General features: G+C 39.4%; 1 protein-coding gene across 4 annotated transcripts in view; it reads left to right on the top strand.

The window, feature by feature from the left end:
- Nucleotides 1–8,267, top strand: part of nacc2 (NACC family member 2) — a 36,713-nt gene extending 28,446 nt beyond the window's left edge. For 3 of the 4 annotated variants that reach the window (XM_026255475.1, XM_026255476.1, XM_026255482.1), the window contains exons 3-6: nucleotides 2,889–3,065; nucleotides 4,631–4,736; nucleotides 5,705–5,802; nucleotides 6,510–8,266. In XM_026255475.1, the coding sequence (XP_026111260.1) occupies nucleotides 2,889–3,065; nucleotides 4,631–4,736; nucleotides 5,705–5,802; nucleotides 6,510–7,027 (899 nt within the window). In that variant the 3' untranslated portion in view covers nucleotides 7,028–8,266. Of the gene's footprint in view, nucleotides 1–2,888; nucleotides 3,066–4,630; nucleotides 4,737–5,704; nucleotides 5,803–6,509 lie in introns of all 4 variants that reach the window. The other variant, XM_026255474.1, reaches the window with a different exon arrangement.
- The last annotated feature ends 9,146 nt before the right edge of the window (nucleotides 8,268–17,413 follow it).

Here is a 17,413-nt window from a genome sequence, read left to right as displayed (position 1 = left end):
GGCCTACCTCCACCGGTACGGCCACCGGCGAGGTGCCTTTGGGGGGACGAAATGACCATCTCACGGGCCGGTACTTGGCGAGTGTCTCCGTGCACACAGGTAATGCCACGGGGTGAAGAATCACTCGACAAGGGTTCATGAATTAAATGCCCCGGAGGGCGGATTTATTTATTAGTGTAAGGTTCCTGGTGAAGTGAGGTGATCCGCTTTCTGGTGGCTGGTGCCTCCCGTGTGTTCTCCGTGCTCTTCGGTGCCAACCAAAGTGAAAGTGGTTGTCCTGACGTGCTCCAAAGTGGGTGGGCTGTCGGTCACTCGCTGCTTTCTGCAGAGAAATGAGAGAGGGATTAGACCAGCGTTGCATTCGGTTCGAGACCGTCTTCTGAGTGCAGCGTGTGCTGCTTAAGAGAGCGCAGGCTGATGGGGAGCAGCTGTGACCGATCAGCCGGTGGTGAGGATGTGCAGGTGTTTTCCGTTGGTTGCCAGGGCGACGCTGATTCCTCAGAGTATGCTCGTAACAATATGTATATATTCTTCTGAAAGCTACGGAGGCTGCTTTGCGATCTGGTGACCAGGAGGCCTACAGGAAATCCAGAGCTGACCTCAAAAGGGGGATCACTTCTGCTGAGAAAAATTACAAGTTGCGCATCGAACAACATTTTAAAGAAAATATTCATCGCAGCATGTGGCAGGGAATCAGAACAATAACAAACAATAGAGCAAACTATGGCCCACCCTCTTCTGCTGACCCTTCTCTTCCGGACCAAATGAATCTCTTCTTTGCCTGCTTTGAGGATGGAGCCAGTGCAGGACAGACCATCGTCAGTGCTCATGTGGATGAGCAACCAATCGTACTAGATCAGCACCAGGTCAAGTGGGCTTTGCAGAACATTAACATCAGAAAAGCACCTGGACCAGATGGGGTCCCAGGACGTCTACTAAAGGTATGTGCTCACCAGCTTGCAGCTGTTTGGACTGACATATTTCAACAGGTCATTGAAGGAGGCTATAGTTCCTACCTGCCTAAAGACTGCTACCATCATACCTGTTCCAAAACAGACAACTGTTGCATGCTTGAACAACTATAGACCAATAGCATTAACACCAGTCATAATGAAATGTTTTGGGAGACTGGTACTGAACAGCATCAAGGCCTTTATTCCAGCTAATCTGGACAAACACCAATTTGCCTACAGATCCAACAGATGCACCGATGATGCCATCTCACTTGCACTTCACACTGCCCTCACTCACTTGGAGAACCCCAACACATATGTCAGGATGCTTTTTGTTGACTTTAGTTCAGCTTTTAACTCCATCAACTCTAGCAAGCTAGTCAAAAACCTGCTGTAGCTTGGCCTGGACTCTCACCTCTGTAAGTGGATCAAGAACTTTCTCACTGACAGACCCCAGCATGTCAGACTTGGAAATATTACCTCCTCCACCACTATCCTCAACACTGGCACTCCCCAGGGTTGTGTTCTTAGTCCGCTCCTTTACTTGCTATTCACCTGTGACTGTTTTCCCATTCATGATTCAAATTCCATTTTCAAATTTGCAGATGACACAGCTGTGGTAGGGCTGGTAACAAACAATGAGGAGATCGCCTACAGGGAGGAGGTCCAATCACTGGTATCATGGTGTAGCAGAAACAATTTATACCTCAACAAAAAAAAAAAAAAAATCATAATTGATTTTAGGAAATGCTAAACCAACAAACATGACAGTCTTGAGATACATGGAGAGGAGGTGGAAAAGGTCCAAAGTTTCAGATATTTAGGGCTGCATCTGGTGGAGGATCTGACCTGGGGAGTGAACACCAAAGAGATAGGTAAAAAAGCTCAGCATAGACTCTTTTTCCTGTGAACCCTAAAACGTACTGGGCTCCCGCAGACGCTCCTCAAATACTTTTACAGGTGCACAATAGAGAGTGTGTGCTGGCATACAGTTGTATAGTGTGGTTTTCCAGCTGCACTATTGAGGAAAAAAAAGATCTGCAGCGGGTAATTAAAACTGCCCAGAGAATCATTGGTGCACCTCTTCCAAGCCTTGAGGATATCTATTCCAGTAGGCTGCAGAGAAGAGCAGCAAGTATCAGGGTGGATCCTACACATCCTGGCTATACCTTGTTTGACACCCTACCCTCAGGCCGGCTCAGGGTCATTAGGGCGCGGACAAACCGCACGAGAAACAGTTTCTTTCCAAAGGCCATAAATGAGCTGCTGAAAGGCTGAAAGCTTGGAAGACTACTTAAATCTGAACTTGAATCATACTGTGTGTGTGTTTTTTTTAATTCTATTATTATATATTTAATTGTTGTTGACAGTGTCACTTTTTATCCTTTAAGCTGCTAACTGAGTGATTGATGTCATCTTAATTTCGTTGTGTAAAGATATGCAATGACAATAAAAACATAACTGATTGATTGCATTAAGAATTGCAAACATTATTTATTTTTGTATTACTGGTGTTCTAAAATTGTATGTGTAAATATGCTAATTACTGGCATTATCTTATTACATGCAGACTGATTTCCAGAATTGAAATATTAACATTGGATAAAGCCAGATTGAAAATTGTTGTTTGAAGAAATGAGAAAATACTGTCAATAGAAAGAAAACAAATAAAAAGCAAAACTGCCCAAAATCTCAAAATTGACTGATGCATGAAAATCAGTTTTTGCCTGTAGTGTCTCACCTTAAAAATGAAATTGAAATTGGTTGAATGATTTTGATGAGGTAAAGGAAATAGTGTATATAGAATTTCCAGTGTGCAGAACAGAGCCTGAAGTGATTTTAGAAGATGGACTCAAACGGTGTTGAGGTCTCAAACTTCAGGATTTGAGGCCATATCAGAGGCTCTGAATGTTTTCCTCACTCTGTTTCTTCCAGTGGCAGAGAAGCCGGAGATGGCGGTCATGCCAGTGTCGCTGGAGAACCGCTCGTGTGTGCTGATCCGTAGGGATCTGGTGGCTCTGCCCGCTAGTCTCATCAGTCAGATCGGCTACCGATGCCATCCCAAACTCTACACAGAGGGAGACCCCGGAGAGAAACTGGAACTGGTGGCAGGTTGGTGAAATCACTCAGTCAGCCCTATCAAAGTCAGCAGAGATGACAAAAGCATTACAGGAATATTCAGATTAGGATGTGAATGTGTATCTGTAGTCTGATGCGTTTACATTGTGACTGTGCCTCAGGGGCCGTTTACACGGCAATGTGTTCAGCCAGAAAACGGTAAACTGCATTTTGCCTGTTTGTTTACACGACAACGGAATTTTGGGGACTGAAAACAGGTTTCAAAGTGCAAGTTTTTGAAAATGCCACTGTTAACATTTCCCTGTAAATACCCAATACAGGAATCTTTGGAAACGGTGACGTCATGTGCGTGCATAGTACGTGTTAGGTATGCAGACATGCGCAATACGTGTCAATTTTAAAAGCAAGCAAAACAACAAACATACACCACAATGGCGGAGTACATGGTACTGTTGTTGCTGCTCAAGAGTTTCCTAACACTTATTCAGTAAAGTGTGTATTTATTTCACCAATATTACAACCAACAGTAGAGATGCATCATATGACATATAATCATCGCTTCCCTAGAGGTACTGTTTACTTACAAGGTGACAGCGCAAACTACTGGATTGGAATACGTAATACAACATTTCTGTTCATGTTTCGCAGATGTGTAAACGCGAATCGTATTGAAAAAAAAAAATCTTGTATACGTGAAACCTTTTAAAAACTTAAGGTAAAAACTTCAGTTTTTGACTACACCGTTGTTGTGTAAACGTAGCCTCAGATTCAGTCAAGTGAAACTGAGTCTGCAAAGGTGTGAAGGGAATGAATCGAAACAAGGGTACATCATTCCACAGGCACACATACTGTAGATTGCAGGATTGCAGGTCCTAAAAATATTGTTTGTAGCTCTTTGACTGAAAGTTTAAAGTTCTGTCTCACAAGATTGTAAGAATTTTACAAGGGTTAAGATTTACTTGGTAACGATTTTCAAATTGCTAATAAATTTCACAAATTCTGAGAAACAACAAGTAAAGCAGTTGAATTGAATGAGACATTTTGAAGTAAAAGGACTGAAATAATATTTTCTTGTATGTACTTCAAGTGGAAACCTTTTTTTTTTCTCTTATATACACCAAACTTTACAGTTTTATTCCTGTCTATATTCTGAAAGTTTTTTATGTATCATTCACACTGACCTCTACAATGTTTTATTCCTAATAACATGATGAATGTGTTTGTTTTCTGTCTTTTGACAGTATTTTCTGATTTATGTAGTGATAAAAAGAGAAATCCAAAATCCCCTCTGGAAATGTCAACAAAATCAACAAAAAAATTTGGCTTTATCCAGTGTTCAAGAATTTGGCTTTATCCAGTGTTCAGATTTCTGTTCTGGAAATGTATGCAAATTCATGCTTATTTAATTAGAAAATGCATAATTTGCATATTTAAACAAGATTTCAGAAAACTTGTAATACAAAACAGCTGTCCTAATGTACTGTTAATAATCAGCTGGCAAAAAATATGCTGAGATAATTAGTTAATAGTTATTAGTTTAAACCTGTTCCCCTGAGCTGATGTTATTGTGGTGTGTCTCTGTGTTGTGTGTTGTTCAGACACAGGTGTGTTCATGACCAGAGGTCAGCTGATGAACTGTCATCTGTGTGCTGGTGTCAAACACAAAGTGCTGCTGCGCAGGCTCCTCGCCACCTTCTTTGACAGGTGTGTGTCCTCACATCAGATGATCGCTGTCTGCACGGGTGTAACAGTACACATATCTCATTCGGTTTGGCACATGTGTGCTGAACAAATACTGTATTGTTTTAACCTCTGAGCATGGATGGGACAATACAGTTCATATCAATACACTTTGAAAATAAAGGACAGAGTGAGGTGGTGTGAGAAAACCACACTATCCAAATTGTCCAAATAGATGTGCTTTGTATGAAACTGAATCATAAGACTAAAGCAGTTTACTCTCCTGTCTGGTGTGTGTGCTACACACTGCATTTATATTGAATGCAAGTATTTGTCCTTTGCATAAAGGCTTGTTCTGATAGTAAATGCGTCTTTGTCAATCCAAAGCCGCTTTAAATCAAGCCTGCGAGATTAGTAAAACTGTGTAATGTTGCAGTACGGAGGGATGGACACCAGAGGCTGGTTTATGAACGGATGTCACTGGAGGAGAGGCTTCACTATGCTGAATAAATACACTGCTTTTGTGGGAAAATGAATCAACAGTCTATTGGCTAATGTTTGGATTGAGCTCATCATTTATTTCTATGGTGTCCACAAACAGTGATTAACTCTGAAAGATATTAAGTGACAGCTGTAATGTGATTGGTTATCAAAGCACACGCGACCCAAGTTGAAGTTACGCCTTCTCTGACACTTTTAGTACCTTAAACTGCGGTATGAAGAATGTGTGTTTTTCATTTGAAGACAGAGCCATAGTTTGTTCAGTAAATGACTGTTTAAAGAAAAAGAAACACTTTTATGTTGCATTTTCCACCCCCATGGTTTATCAAAAAGAGCATGATTTCAAAATTGACTTGCATACCAAACCATCATTTTGTGTAGCGTTACACCCGTACAGTTTTGTGCAGTGCAGTTATTGAGATATTGAGTGTTTTGGTCTCATGGCTTTGCTCTCATCTGCACCTTCTGCTGGCTGCTTTATGAATCTGCAGGAACACACTAGCAAACAGCTGTGGGACGGGGATCCGATCGTCAACCAGCGACCCCAGCCGAAAACCACTGGACAGTCGAGTCCTGAACGCTGTCAAACGTACGTTATTCTCTATGTGTCATCAGTGAGGTTCAAATCAACATTCATTACAGCGCCCTGCATCATATCTGCTGAATGAAATCCAGCATTTGTTTCTTAAATCATTTTGGGTGCTGATTCCAAAAATATGGGTCCGTTTTGCTCAAGCATGTCATGCTTTCTTGTAGCATTTTTGCTTTTGACAACCATTAGTAAGGTGAAGAAGTCTTGTATTTTGCCTTAATCAGCAGAAAAACACCACAAACACACGGTTCCTGTCTGAATCTGAGCAGATTACAACTGTTCGTTCATGTTCTCAGACCATTTTCACATTCCAAGGTCAGAATTAGTGACTAGATGTTTTCTGCTTTAACTGCATCTAAACAGCCACGGAAAATTACAGATTTTGTGAAAAAGCTTATTTATTTCTAAATTTGTATCGATGTAAATTTCTTTGACATTAAATGGAGTACTTTAACATATTTTTACATATATATAATTTGAAATATATTTTTTCTTATTTTGTGAAAAGACTGTACATGACAGGTTTTATTGATATTGAAATCAGCATCATCTAATTATTTATTATTTTGCAACAAAAAAACTTTTCAGTAAGCAAAATAATCATGCAGTGTCTGAATTCAACATTAACTATTAATCGCTGCTTGCACACAATTCATAAAGCTTTAGTTTTCTTCTCTTTCCTAATGTGTGCTCTTTTTTTCTAGTTTACTGTCAGAACTTTGCACCCAACTTTAAGGAAAGCGAGATGAACGTCATCGCCGCCGACATGTGCACCAATGCGCGGCGTGTGCGGAAGCGCTGGCTTCCCAAGATCCAGTCTATGCTGCCGGACGGGATGGAGGTGTACCAGGGCTCAGCGGTGGCAGCGGGCGTCAGTCTGGGCATCGGCAGCCTCCCGGTGGGCATTCAGCTCCCCTTCGAGCCGGACTTTAAGAACATGCTACCCTCGGGCCTGAGCCTCTACACCGAGCGCAAGGAAGCCGCGAGAACTCACTTACCACTGGATGGCGACGGCCCCAATGTCCCGCAGGATGGAGGCGAGGAGGAGACACAGGCCGAGGAGGACGAGCAGGAAGAGGCCCAGACCAATAGCACAGATGGGACATTGGGGGCGGGGCCTGTCAAACCTGGAACTGAGGGCGGGGCTGGTGTGGCCACACCCCCTGACAGGCAGCAGCAGGAGGAGGAGTTTGTGGACGACATGAGAGTAAACGGGAAGTGAGACTGGAGAACCCAGCCGTCAGTTCATATCCACCATGTGAATAAACACTGAAGGGAGGACTCAAACACACACAGGCATCGATCAAGAAGAACACACAAACACACATGCATTTGATTTCGCTCAAACGCTGGATTTCCAGTTGGACGGTGGCAGGACATTCATCATGTGCTCCAGAGAGCAGAAGGAAATAACACCCGTGGCACAGCGGGTGACCTTCATTGTGAAACATTATATTTTTCACAATAAGTTTATAAGTTATGTGACACAGTATGTCACACAAGTTTAGCATGTTCCGTTCTTGAGATCACTTTTCCATAAATATAGCAGTGAATCTACTAAATCATGACCTATGGAAGCCTGTTTCCGCCACTGAATAAAAAAAAAAAAAAAAACTAAGGTTGTGACTTTTTAATCACTCAATTTTTCAGAATTTATCAGAATTACATTATAAAGACTTGCAGTTGTGATTTTATATCTTGCAATTCTGACATTAAAACCTGCAATCGTTAGTTTATATCACGCAATTCTGAAAAAAAGTCAGAATTGTGAGATAAAAAGTCGCAAATACCTTTTTTATTTTTTATTCAGTGGCGGAAACGGGCTTCCATGACCAGATCACTTCACACCCCAAAATCAAGAGGAAATAAGGATGAAGCCTTTACAAGGGCCAATGACATTCATGTAGCTCCATCAGTGTATGTTTACATGGATCCAAATAATCTGTTTGTGATCAGATTGATGGCTAAATCTGACTACTTGCTTTCAGTCTGAATGAATTTTGATCGTATTGAAAGGAGTAGTGTAGACCTGAAATAATAAGATCAACAGGATAACATTACGGTTATAAACACTTGAAAATGACTATTTTCTTAATCAGATTCAATAATACCTTGCAAAACATATACACAATTTACATACTGTATTTTCACGTCATACGTACATTTTAAGAACTGGTCCATGGATGAGACGGGATGTTAACAAAATATTTGCTAAAAAAGCTCTTTAGCCATGAATATCAGTTTTCTTTTTAGATATGCCATCATTCATATAAGCTGAACAGAATCTGATCCCAGATTGCATTCTTTATGACTGATGAAAATTAGTGTTTGTAAACACAGCTATGTGCCATTATTTATGTGACAATTAAGCCCTATTATAATATTTATATTAATATAAAGTAGTATAAAAAATATATGGAAAAATGCACAAATAAAAAAAGAAACAATTTGAAATTAATTTGTAACTATATATATATATATATATATATATATATATATATATATATATATATATTCTGTTTTTAGTTCATTTAAGTTTTTAGAATAATGTAATTGAATCATTGATTAATGCAGTGATTTTGTTAACATTTTGAGGTAAATTAACTTCATTTGCAACCATAATGGTCCTAAACATATCTTTGCGATCTGGGCATGCTCGTTCGTGAGATTAATTTATTACCTTCATAAATGGCTGCGTTTAAGAGTATGTTTGAAGCTGAAATGATGCATTTCATGAGCGTTAAGTGACATTTAATGTTCAGTTTTTAGTGCAGCACATCTGATGCCTTGTTGTGAGAATCCAATCTTCACAAGTTTGACTCTGTAAGTGATCGTCTCTTCAGAAGAGCGATGCCTGCGTGTGTTTGACCTGATCTGAACGCTGACATACAGACAGATCCTCATGCTCACACGACCAGCCGATCCTTGCAAACAAACACTAGAATGAGCGCTCACTTCCACCGCTTGCATGACAGATCAGTTACAAATTTACAGCCTTGATTATAATCTGCATCCCTGAAAAGCAAAGAAAAACTGCTACTGTTTATGTAAGGATCGTTAATGGAACAAGGAGTGGCAATTTTTCCTGAATGAAAGCGTCAACAGGCGAGTTTAGTCTGTGTTGCTGTCAGGAATCGAAGCAATGGGGTTTTTCTGTACTGTAAACTCTTTAATGAATCTATCTGGCTTTATTACACTTGCACTCTGTGAGTTTAAGGAGGGGATTGTAGCAGCTGCGCACTTCGTCTGGAGCTGCTGAAGACTATTTGTGTGCGGCACTAAGAGCAATGTCTATGTTATTCTGTTCACTCTTCAAGCTGGTTTTGCTTTATGTTTTCTGGTCCCTGTGTGTTTCTGTCACCTGTACTAGTGTAGAGGACACTAACAGAACAAACCCTCCACATTGGGATGGCCCTTATTTTTGAACTTTTGAAATCTTCTGCTCTCACCCACCCAGTCAACTTTCCTTCGTTAGAAATGTCAACAAAGCAAATTTCGCTGAGTTTCGACTACGTATGGGGTGTGCTCTTAATGAACACGACAGCACGTAATTTTTCATTATTCAAGACCATTAGTAAACTATCAATTAGGTTAAAAATGAGGACACAGAACAATGTTGTTAGACTGACATGCCATTGCGCTTTAGCCGTCGCAAGTTCGAATCCCGATTCGCGTACCTTTCCTAATCCTTTCCACTCTCTCTCTCCCACATCACTTCCTGTCCACTTACTGTCCTATCAAAATAAAGGCATAAAATGCCAAAAAAAAAGAAAGAAATCTAAATCGTCGTGTCAATTGGCATGTCCTTCAGCCGCGGAGTTTTGGCAGACGTAAAAGCAGGATGTTCAAAAGTGCAATGACTGTACTCGTGAAGAAAGTGAACTTGGAACAAATTTGAGATATGATCTTTCATGGGACTTGAAAATCAATGTTTGTGCTCTCAGACAGTCTGCATAATGAACTGCATTTGTTTTTCAGTCTTTGAGAGGAGTCTGTTGTACTCTTAGATAAGCGAGAGGTGAGAGGTTAACATTTTCAATAAAACTAATTTACCCCCAATAAGGGCCACCCTACTCCACATTTTGTGTTTTTTTTTTTTTTTTTTTTGTGAGAAATAGCATTCTTTGATTTTAGGGAGAAATATAAAAGTTTTATTTGAGATTTAACCTCATAAATGACACAGACATATGTCATATTCTCACTGAAACCTTAAAAGGTTTGTGTATTTATCAGGCTTTTATACAGTAGTCATCAGAATCTCCAGGTGGGTTGATTTTACAGAAGTTCATCTTCAGTCGTGATGTTTAGATCTAGTCGACTGCTGGTTTCTTTTGTGTCAGGTGTTTGTGAGTTTATGTGCCGTTGATTGACAGCTGTCATGATTCTGATCAACACTAAAGGAGTAGCACCACGTTAGAGGACACATCTCTATGAGAATCTTGAAGATTTGAGGTTTCTTTCTCGTGAACAGCTCAAAGTTTCATCTTCACCATACTCTCCCGTTTTATTATTTTGAGTTTGCATGTTTCATATCTTAAAAAGGAATCGTGTTGAGGAGGAATAATGGCCTTGAGTTTGTTGAGGATGAAACACTTGTGCCTTATTGTGACTACTGATACCACCAGAACTCTGAATGTTTGTAATGAGATGGAAATAATGATCATTTTGGATCATTTATAAAGACAGTGTGGGAAATCATGCAAAACCGTTGTCAGTTGCTGGTTGGGTTGTTGTGTTAAAAACCCCTGAGCACACCTGAAGATTTGGACCAGAACCGGCAGTTAGCTCGTACAGTCTGATTAATGCTTTTCGATTTCATATTCGCTAGTCTGTGACTATTCAGAGCGATAGCAATACATTTGTACAGGTAGAACTTTTTTAGTGGCTGGCTGCCACTAAAATGTGCTGGAACTAATATATGATCAATAAGGCCAGTCTTACACTAGAATTTTTAAACACGTCTTTTCTATCCTTTATTATTTACCCAGAAAACCCCTCCAAGTATCTTGTCTCCACCTGCCAAGCGAGTGGCTCTGAATTCATGCAAAATGTTGCACTAGATCTGAGAGAATGTCCTGTAGAGCTCAGAGCTGTTCAAATGTATGTAACATACTGATTTATAGCTTTGTGTTGGTAGCGTAGAAGCTCCTTCAGTAAGTTATCCAGATATCAGCACTACTGGCTAATGTACGTGCTTTTGCACAGCTCTGAGGTTTTGCTCGTGTGTGAGAATGAGATGAGTGTTTGTGAAGTTCAACACTGTGCATGGTGAATATGAGAGAAGCAGATTATGAAATGCAAACTCTGTCAAAGGAACTTATTAGTAACTCTAACATTAGTAACACATTCACAGATCGAAGTGGGACAGAATTTCATGGCTTGTGCCACAAGTACAAATATCACAGTAACGGCCATTGAATGTAATAAAAGCAGCTGTTTCAGGTCAAACTAATGCATATGCATAAAGAAAATGCAATGCAATTCTTCATCTTGTTTATGCAAATGATAATTTCTTGTTTTTATTCCTTTGATTTTTGGAGTGAAAAACAACCAGAGGATTCGCCCTTCCAACACAGTGTTGTAGCGCAATTGCGTACTCCTCTGTCGGGATGCTGTGCAGCCGAATGACTTACTGATTAATTATTCAAATGAATATGTGCATTATAATGATCTGCCTATAACTGCATGCTGTTTCTCCACGGATCGAGCCGATGAGCAGTTCTCGTGGGACTCTCGTGTCCCGTCTGCACTACGTAGAGTACGTGTGTGTTTCTCTTTGTAAATAACGGCAGCACTTTATGGTTTGTGTGAAGGTTGGTGGAATTCATTGGGAGCCCGTAAACCACCAGCTCCAAGCGCCGACAATCAGAGGAAGAAAGTGTTTGAGGATATCTGCTCATGAATGTGTTTGTCATCTGACACAGACATGTGATTGAAGTACTAACGATAGCTGAGCTTTGCCAATAGCATAGCATCACCACGACGCCCTTTCATGCAAGTTCCTTACGAAAGTTTAATGAACAATTAAACTGCTTTTTTATTGAAATACAAAATAATTATGTCTACTGCAACATGTCACTGTAATTGTCACAAAATAAAATCTCTTTCATTCCCTTTTTCTGTGGTGTCTTTGGTGTTTAAGTGTGATCTAATTTGGTGTTCCCAGTCAAGAAATTGTGTGTAAATCTCTCTTTGTGGTGTATTATCACTAAATCTTGGATTCAAGCATTATTTGGAGATAATTTTGGCTCAGAATCAACAAGACCAACTATCAAAATGTGTGCTAGTTAAAAAAAAACACAAACAAAAAAACGCTAATACAAAGATTTGGTAATAATATATCATAATGAGAGATTCACAAGCAATATTTTCTATAGGCTGATCATTTTTTAACAGGACCAAGTTTTCATTTTTCTTGTTATAACGAAATGTGTAAATTTTAGTCCAATGTGGTAGATTAACTAGTACTTTTGTGAAAAAGAAAATCTGGGTCAGAATGACAGCGTTACATGTCCTTCTGAAAACTTTACTTTCAATCAAAATACATATTTCCCAGAACAATATTAATTTTATTTTTATGATACATTTTTTTGCCCAAAAAACAAAAAATTGTTCTAAGTATGTATTTTCATTAGGCTACACACACACACACACACACATATATATATATATATATATATATATATATACAGGGCCGGCTCTAGCCCTTTGGTTGCCCTAGGCAAGACTTAGTTTTGCGCCCCCCAGGCTGAGTATCCCTGGTCTCAGGGACAAGGCCTCGGAAGCGGCCAGGGACAGGGCAAGGGGAAGCGGTCAGGGACAGGGAAGCGGTCAGGGACAGGGACAAGGCCAGGGAAACGGTCAGGGACAAGGCCAGGGAAGCGCTCAGGGTCAGGGAAGCGGTCAGGGACAGGGTCAGGGACAAGGCCAGGGAAGCGGTCAGGGCCAGGGACAGGGTCAGGGACAAGGCCAGGGACAGGGTCAGGGTCAAGGCCAGGGCCAGGGTCAGGGACAAGGCCAGGGAAGCGGTCAGGGACAAGGACAGGGAAGCGGACAGGGACAAGGCCAGGGACAGGGAAGTGGACAGGGAAGCGGACAGGGACAGGGCCAGGGAAGCAGTCAGGGACAAGGCCAGGGAAGCGGTCAGGGACAAGGCCAGGGAAGCGGTCAGGGGCAGGGACAGGGGAGCGGTCAGGGCCAGGGTCAAGGCCAGGGTCAGGGCCAAGGCCAGGGAAGTGGACAGGGCCAGGGTCAGGGCCAGGGACAGGGTCAGGGTCAGGGACAAGGCCAGGGACAGGGACAAGGCCAGGGAAGCGGACAGGGTCAGGGACAAGGTCATGGTCAAGGACAGGGACAAGGACAGGGTCAGGGACAAGGACAGGGAAATGGACAGGGACAGGGTCAGGGAAGCGGTCAGGGACTGGGAAGCGGTCAGGGACAAGGTCAGGGACAAGGAAGCGGTCAGGGACAGGGAAGAAGTCAGGGACAGGGACAGGGAAGTGGTCAGGGACAGGGAAGCGGTCAGGGCAGGTGCCATGGAAGCGGCCAGGGAAGCGGACAGGGACAAGGCCAGGGAAGCGTTCATGGCCAGGGATGCGGTCAGGGTCAGGGAAGTGGTCAGGGACAGGGACAGTGACAAGGAAGCGGAAGAGGTCAGGGAAAAAGTCAAGAGAAAAGTCAGGGATGTGGTCACTGAAGTGGACATGGGACTTTTGCTTAACGCTTACTGGAGATCTTTTCAATTCGCTGTTAATTCTAAGGCATGGTTTTCCGGTTTGCTCAAACTGTGTTTTGAAAGCTTTTCAGTCTGCTCCACCGCAAATAAAGAATTGCTTGATTTGAAGAGTTGTTGTTGTGTTTTATTATTATTATTATTATTATTATTATTATGTTTGCCTATTTCTCACAGTGCTTTTAAGCGTAATCTACACCTCTGCCACTGAGACATACACTCCTGAACAAAATCTTAAGACCATGGGATGAAGTAGATAGAAATACAGATATTGAAAGTTTGTGTAAAGATATTAGTGTTGGAATAATCAGGGCTCCAAGTGTAGCCATTCCAAAATCTTAACCTAAGAAGCTAGGTAAAATAGTACCATGGTGGACCAGTGAGTGCAAAAAAGCAATTAAAGATAGGAATAAAGTTTTTAGAGTTTTGAAAAGAACACATAATTATCGAAACCTAATTGAATTTAAGAAATCTCAAGCAGTTGTAAGGAAAACCATAAGAGAGGCTAAGAATGGTTCTGTGACTCAATAGGAAGAACTACTCCAGTGGAGAGAGTTTGTGGCATGATGAAGAAAATGAAAGGGAGTGGAAAAGAATAGCATTATCCGGCATTGATTGAAGGTCAAAATGTTATCACTAATAGTAATGGATAAGCAGAGATAATGGCTAAGACATTTAGTAATAGTAATGAAAACCTTAGTCAACAGGAAAAGAGGGCAAGAGCAGAAACAGTTGGAAATTATCGACAAGAATTTGATAATGCAGATATGATAGGAGGGGTGTTGAATGAATTATTCACAATAACTGAATTTAATAATGCATTAAGGAAATTAGGTAAATCATCTCCAGGGAGGGATGGGGTTTGTTATTCTATGTTGGAGAACTTAACTGATAAAGGACAGGAAGTGTTAATGTGTCTTTACAACAAGGGTTGGACAGAGGGAATAATTCCAAGAGGATGGAAAGAAACAATAATTATCCCTATTAAAAAACCTGGGAAAGATCCACAGATTCCTAGCAGCTACAGACCAATAGCACTTACATCCCAAATGGGGAAAACAATGGAAATAATAATAAATGACAGGCTTGTCTATAAAGTTGAGACAAAAGGATTGATACAAAATTATCAGAGTGGTTTTAGAAGAGGTAGAGGTACCATGGATCCATTAGTATATTTAGAGGAAGCAATAAGTAGGAAAATGTGCTAAAGCAGCTGGAAATTCCAATGTAGATATTGAGGTTAATTATAGCAAAGCAGAAATTAAGAGTAGCCTATAGTTAAAAACATTCTTAAGGGCAAATGGCAAACATTATGGGACAATGGGCAGACTGGAAGACAGTTCTATAATATCCAGAATAAAGTGGGAAAGGGCAGAAATATGAACAGAAGCAAGGAGGAGGAGGATGTGTTGTCAAGAATGAGGTATGGACACACAAGATTAAATAAAACTTAGGTAATAATAAAGAAACATGATGATGGCAATTGTGAATTATGTGAATGTCCAGAGTCTGTAGAGCATGTTATACTTCAATGTCCTAAATATCAGGAAGAAAGACAAATATTAAGTTCACAATTAAAAAGAAAACAGTTAAGATTAAAATTAGAAGAAATCCTACAAAGAAGCTCGGGTGAAATATGTTTTAAATATATATTTAGTTTTCTATGGAATACAGGACTAATTAAAAGAATTTAGGTGAATTTTTTTTTTTTTTTTGGAAAGGTTAGAATCCAGTACCACACCCCAGTCCAGCAGGCGGCGGTAATGCACTATTACAGTTAGTTGCCAACCGCCAAAAAATAAATTAAAAAGAAGAAGAAGAACAAGTTGTGTGCGCCATAGACGTATAAATAGCTAGACGCCTCATTGGCCGCTCTGAGCCGTTGCTGCGATACTTCAACGCCGCCGCCATGTTAGTGAGGGCAAGACTGCCTTAAAAATACATGGAAGTGAACGGGGAGCTGCGGTTTTTTTCTGAATAAAAACACGATAACGTTCACATTTATCAACCGATTTCAGGTTTGTGATCTACGTGCAGTTAAAAACTTTGCCTCCAGTTATTTAGTTAGGTTTGGAAAATTATTAATTTTCGTAAGGAATTGTGAAAGCTCACATTTGTCTCACTTCTTGATTTCGTTGATTATTTTCGGTTTACAATTCTAATGTTAATTTAGTATAACTGTGACATATGCATGCAATTTAATTTCAATATACATTAAATTAAATGTATTTGTTTTATTGCTTTCTCTGTGTTCAATCCCAACATTTTTCTTTCTTTTTTTCTCTTTCGTGTCTCAGATCAGAACACAGCTCATTCCCTTTGAAATTCTGTGATAAAATCTAAGTAACACATCTTTAAACACTAATAATTTACTATTGTTGAGAAAATTTAATAAAACAAGTAAATACAAATCAAAATGTGACACACTATAGCCTACAGATGAACTCCACAACAAATAATAACACATGTGAAAATGAAAATATGAACTGATACAGTGCACAGTAGAAAAGTGATATGTTATATTAAAAAGTACATGTAGTACAACTTAAAGTAAAGTGAATAATATGAAAAGCGAGTACAACGCTACAATAACATATTCGATATAATAGATTTATAATAGTATAAAATTATTTGTATAATATGAATAATACCATAATAAATAACTGAACAACAATAGGTTAACAATAGCATGAAGAATATGTAATATCAAGGGTGGAATAATACAGAATAGACAAAAATGAAGAATAAATTAATAGTAAATTAAAGAGTAAAATAAAAAAAATTGAAATGTAATTTTAAAATACTATTTGTGTATACAAATACCATGTATGTTAACACATATAAATGTCACACAAAATCTCAAAGTATAGTTATTTTTATCACAGACCAGAATATGAGATGCTCCCCTCAAAAACTTGATATTAATCAAAATTAATAATAATTATAACAACATCACAATGGGTTTATCATGATATTGCAGCTGGATTCACTAGGAGTTCCTGTGTTTTTCATTTCTAGGCTATTAACATCATGTAGTTTTTGTGTAAAGACAAACGCAGTACATTATCAGCATTAAACAGCCTGTGCAAAGCTTTTTAAATGTAGTCTATAGTATTAAGAATATGAGCTGCGTCATTCTGTCGATTCATTCAGGGCTGCTCTGGGTTTAGTACAAACACAACATTAGTCTAGGGAGGTATAGTCTTGTCTCTTGGAAATGCAGAGAACAGCTTTCCTCAGCTTTCCTTAAGGCTGTCCTTGTCCTGTTTGCACATGGCTAAAAGGGAAGAAAAAAGAATGCATAGAATCAGTTCACAGTTTTATGAAAAGCAATGAAATCCTTATAATCAAGTGATGATAAACTTAATCTGCAACACTTTTGAATAACGGTCCATTAGTTAATATTAGTTAACTACTTTAGTTAACATGATCTAAGCAAGAACAGTCCTTCTACAGCATTTATTAATCTTAGTTGATGTTCATTTCAACATTTACTAATGCATTATTTAAATCAAAAGTTGTGCTTGTTAACATTAGTTAATGCACTCTGAATTAGCATGAACTAACGATGAAAAACTGTATTTAATAACTAACATGAACAAAGATGAATAAATACAGTAATAAATGTATTGTTCATTGTTTGTTCATGTTTATTAATGAATTAACTAACATTAACTAAAGGACTACAATTCTAAAGTGTAACCACTTAATCTTTGTAAATAAGTAACGGTAGTGAAATTAAAGAGAGAAGCTTTAGCTCCATCATTAATCTAGACAGTCAAAGGGCTCACTCTGTATATTGTGCTCATAACACCATTTAGTTTATTATATAAACGGCAATATAAGTTAAAACGTAATAAGAATTCATTTAAACTT

The sequence above is a fragment of the Carassius auratus genome, chromosome 5 (assembly GCF_003368295.1).
Source record: "Carassius auratus strain Wakin chromosome 5, ASM336829v1, whole genome shotgun sequence".
Lineage (NCBI taxonomy): Eukaryota > Metazoa > Chordata > Actinopteri > Cypriniformes > Cyprinidae > Carassius > Carassius auratus.
Note: the sequence above shows the minus strand (reverse complement) of the source record. Positions and strands in the feature narration are given on the sequence as shown.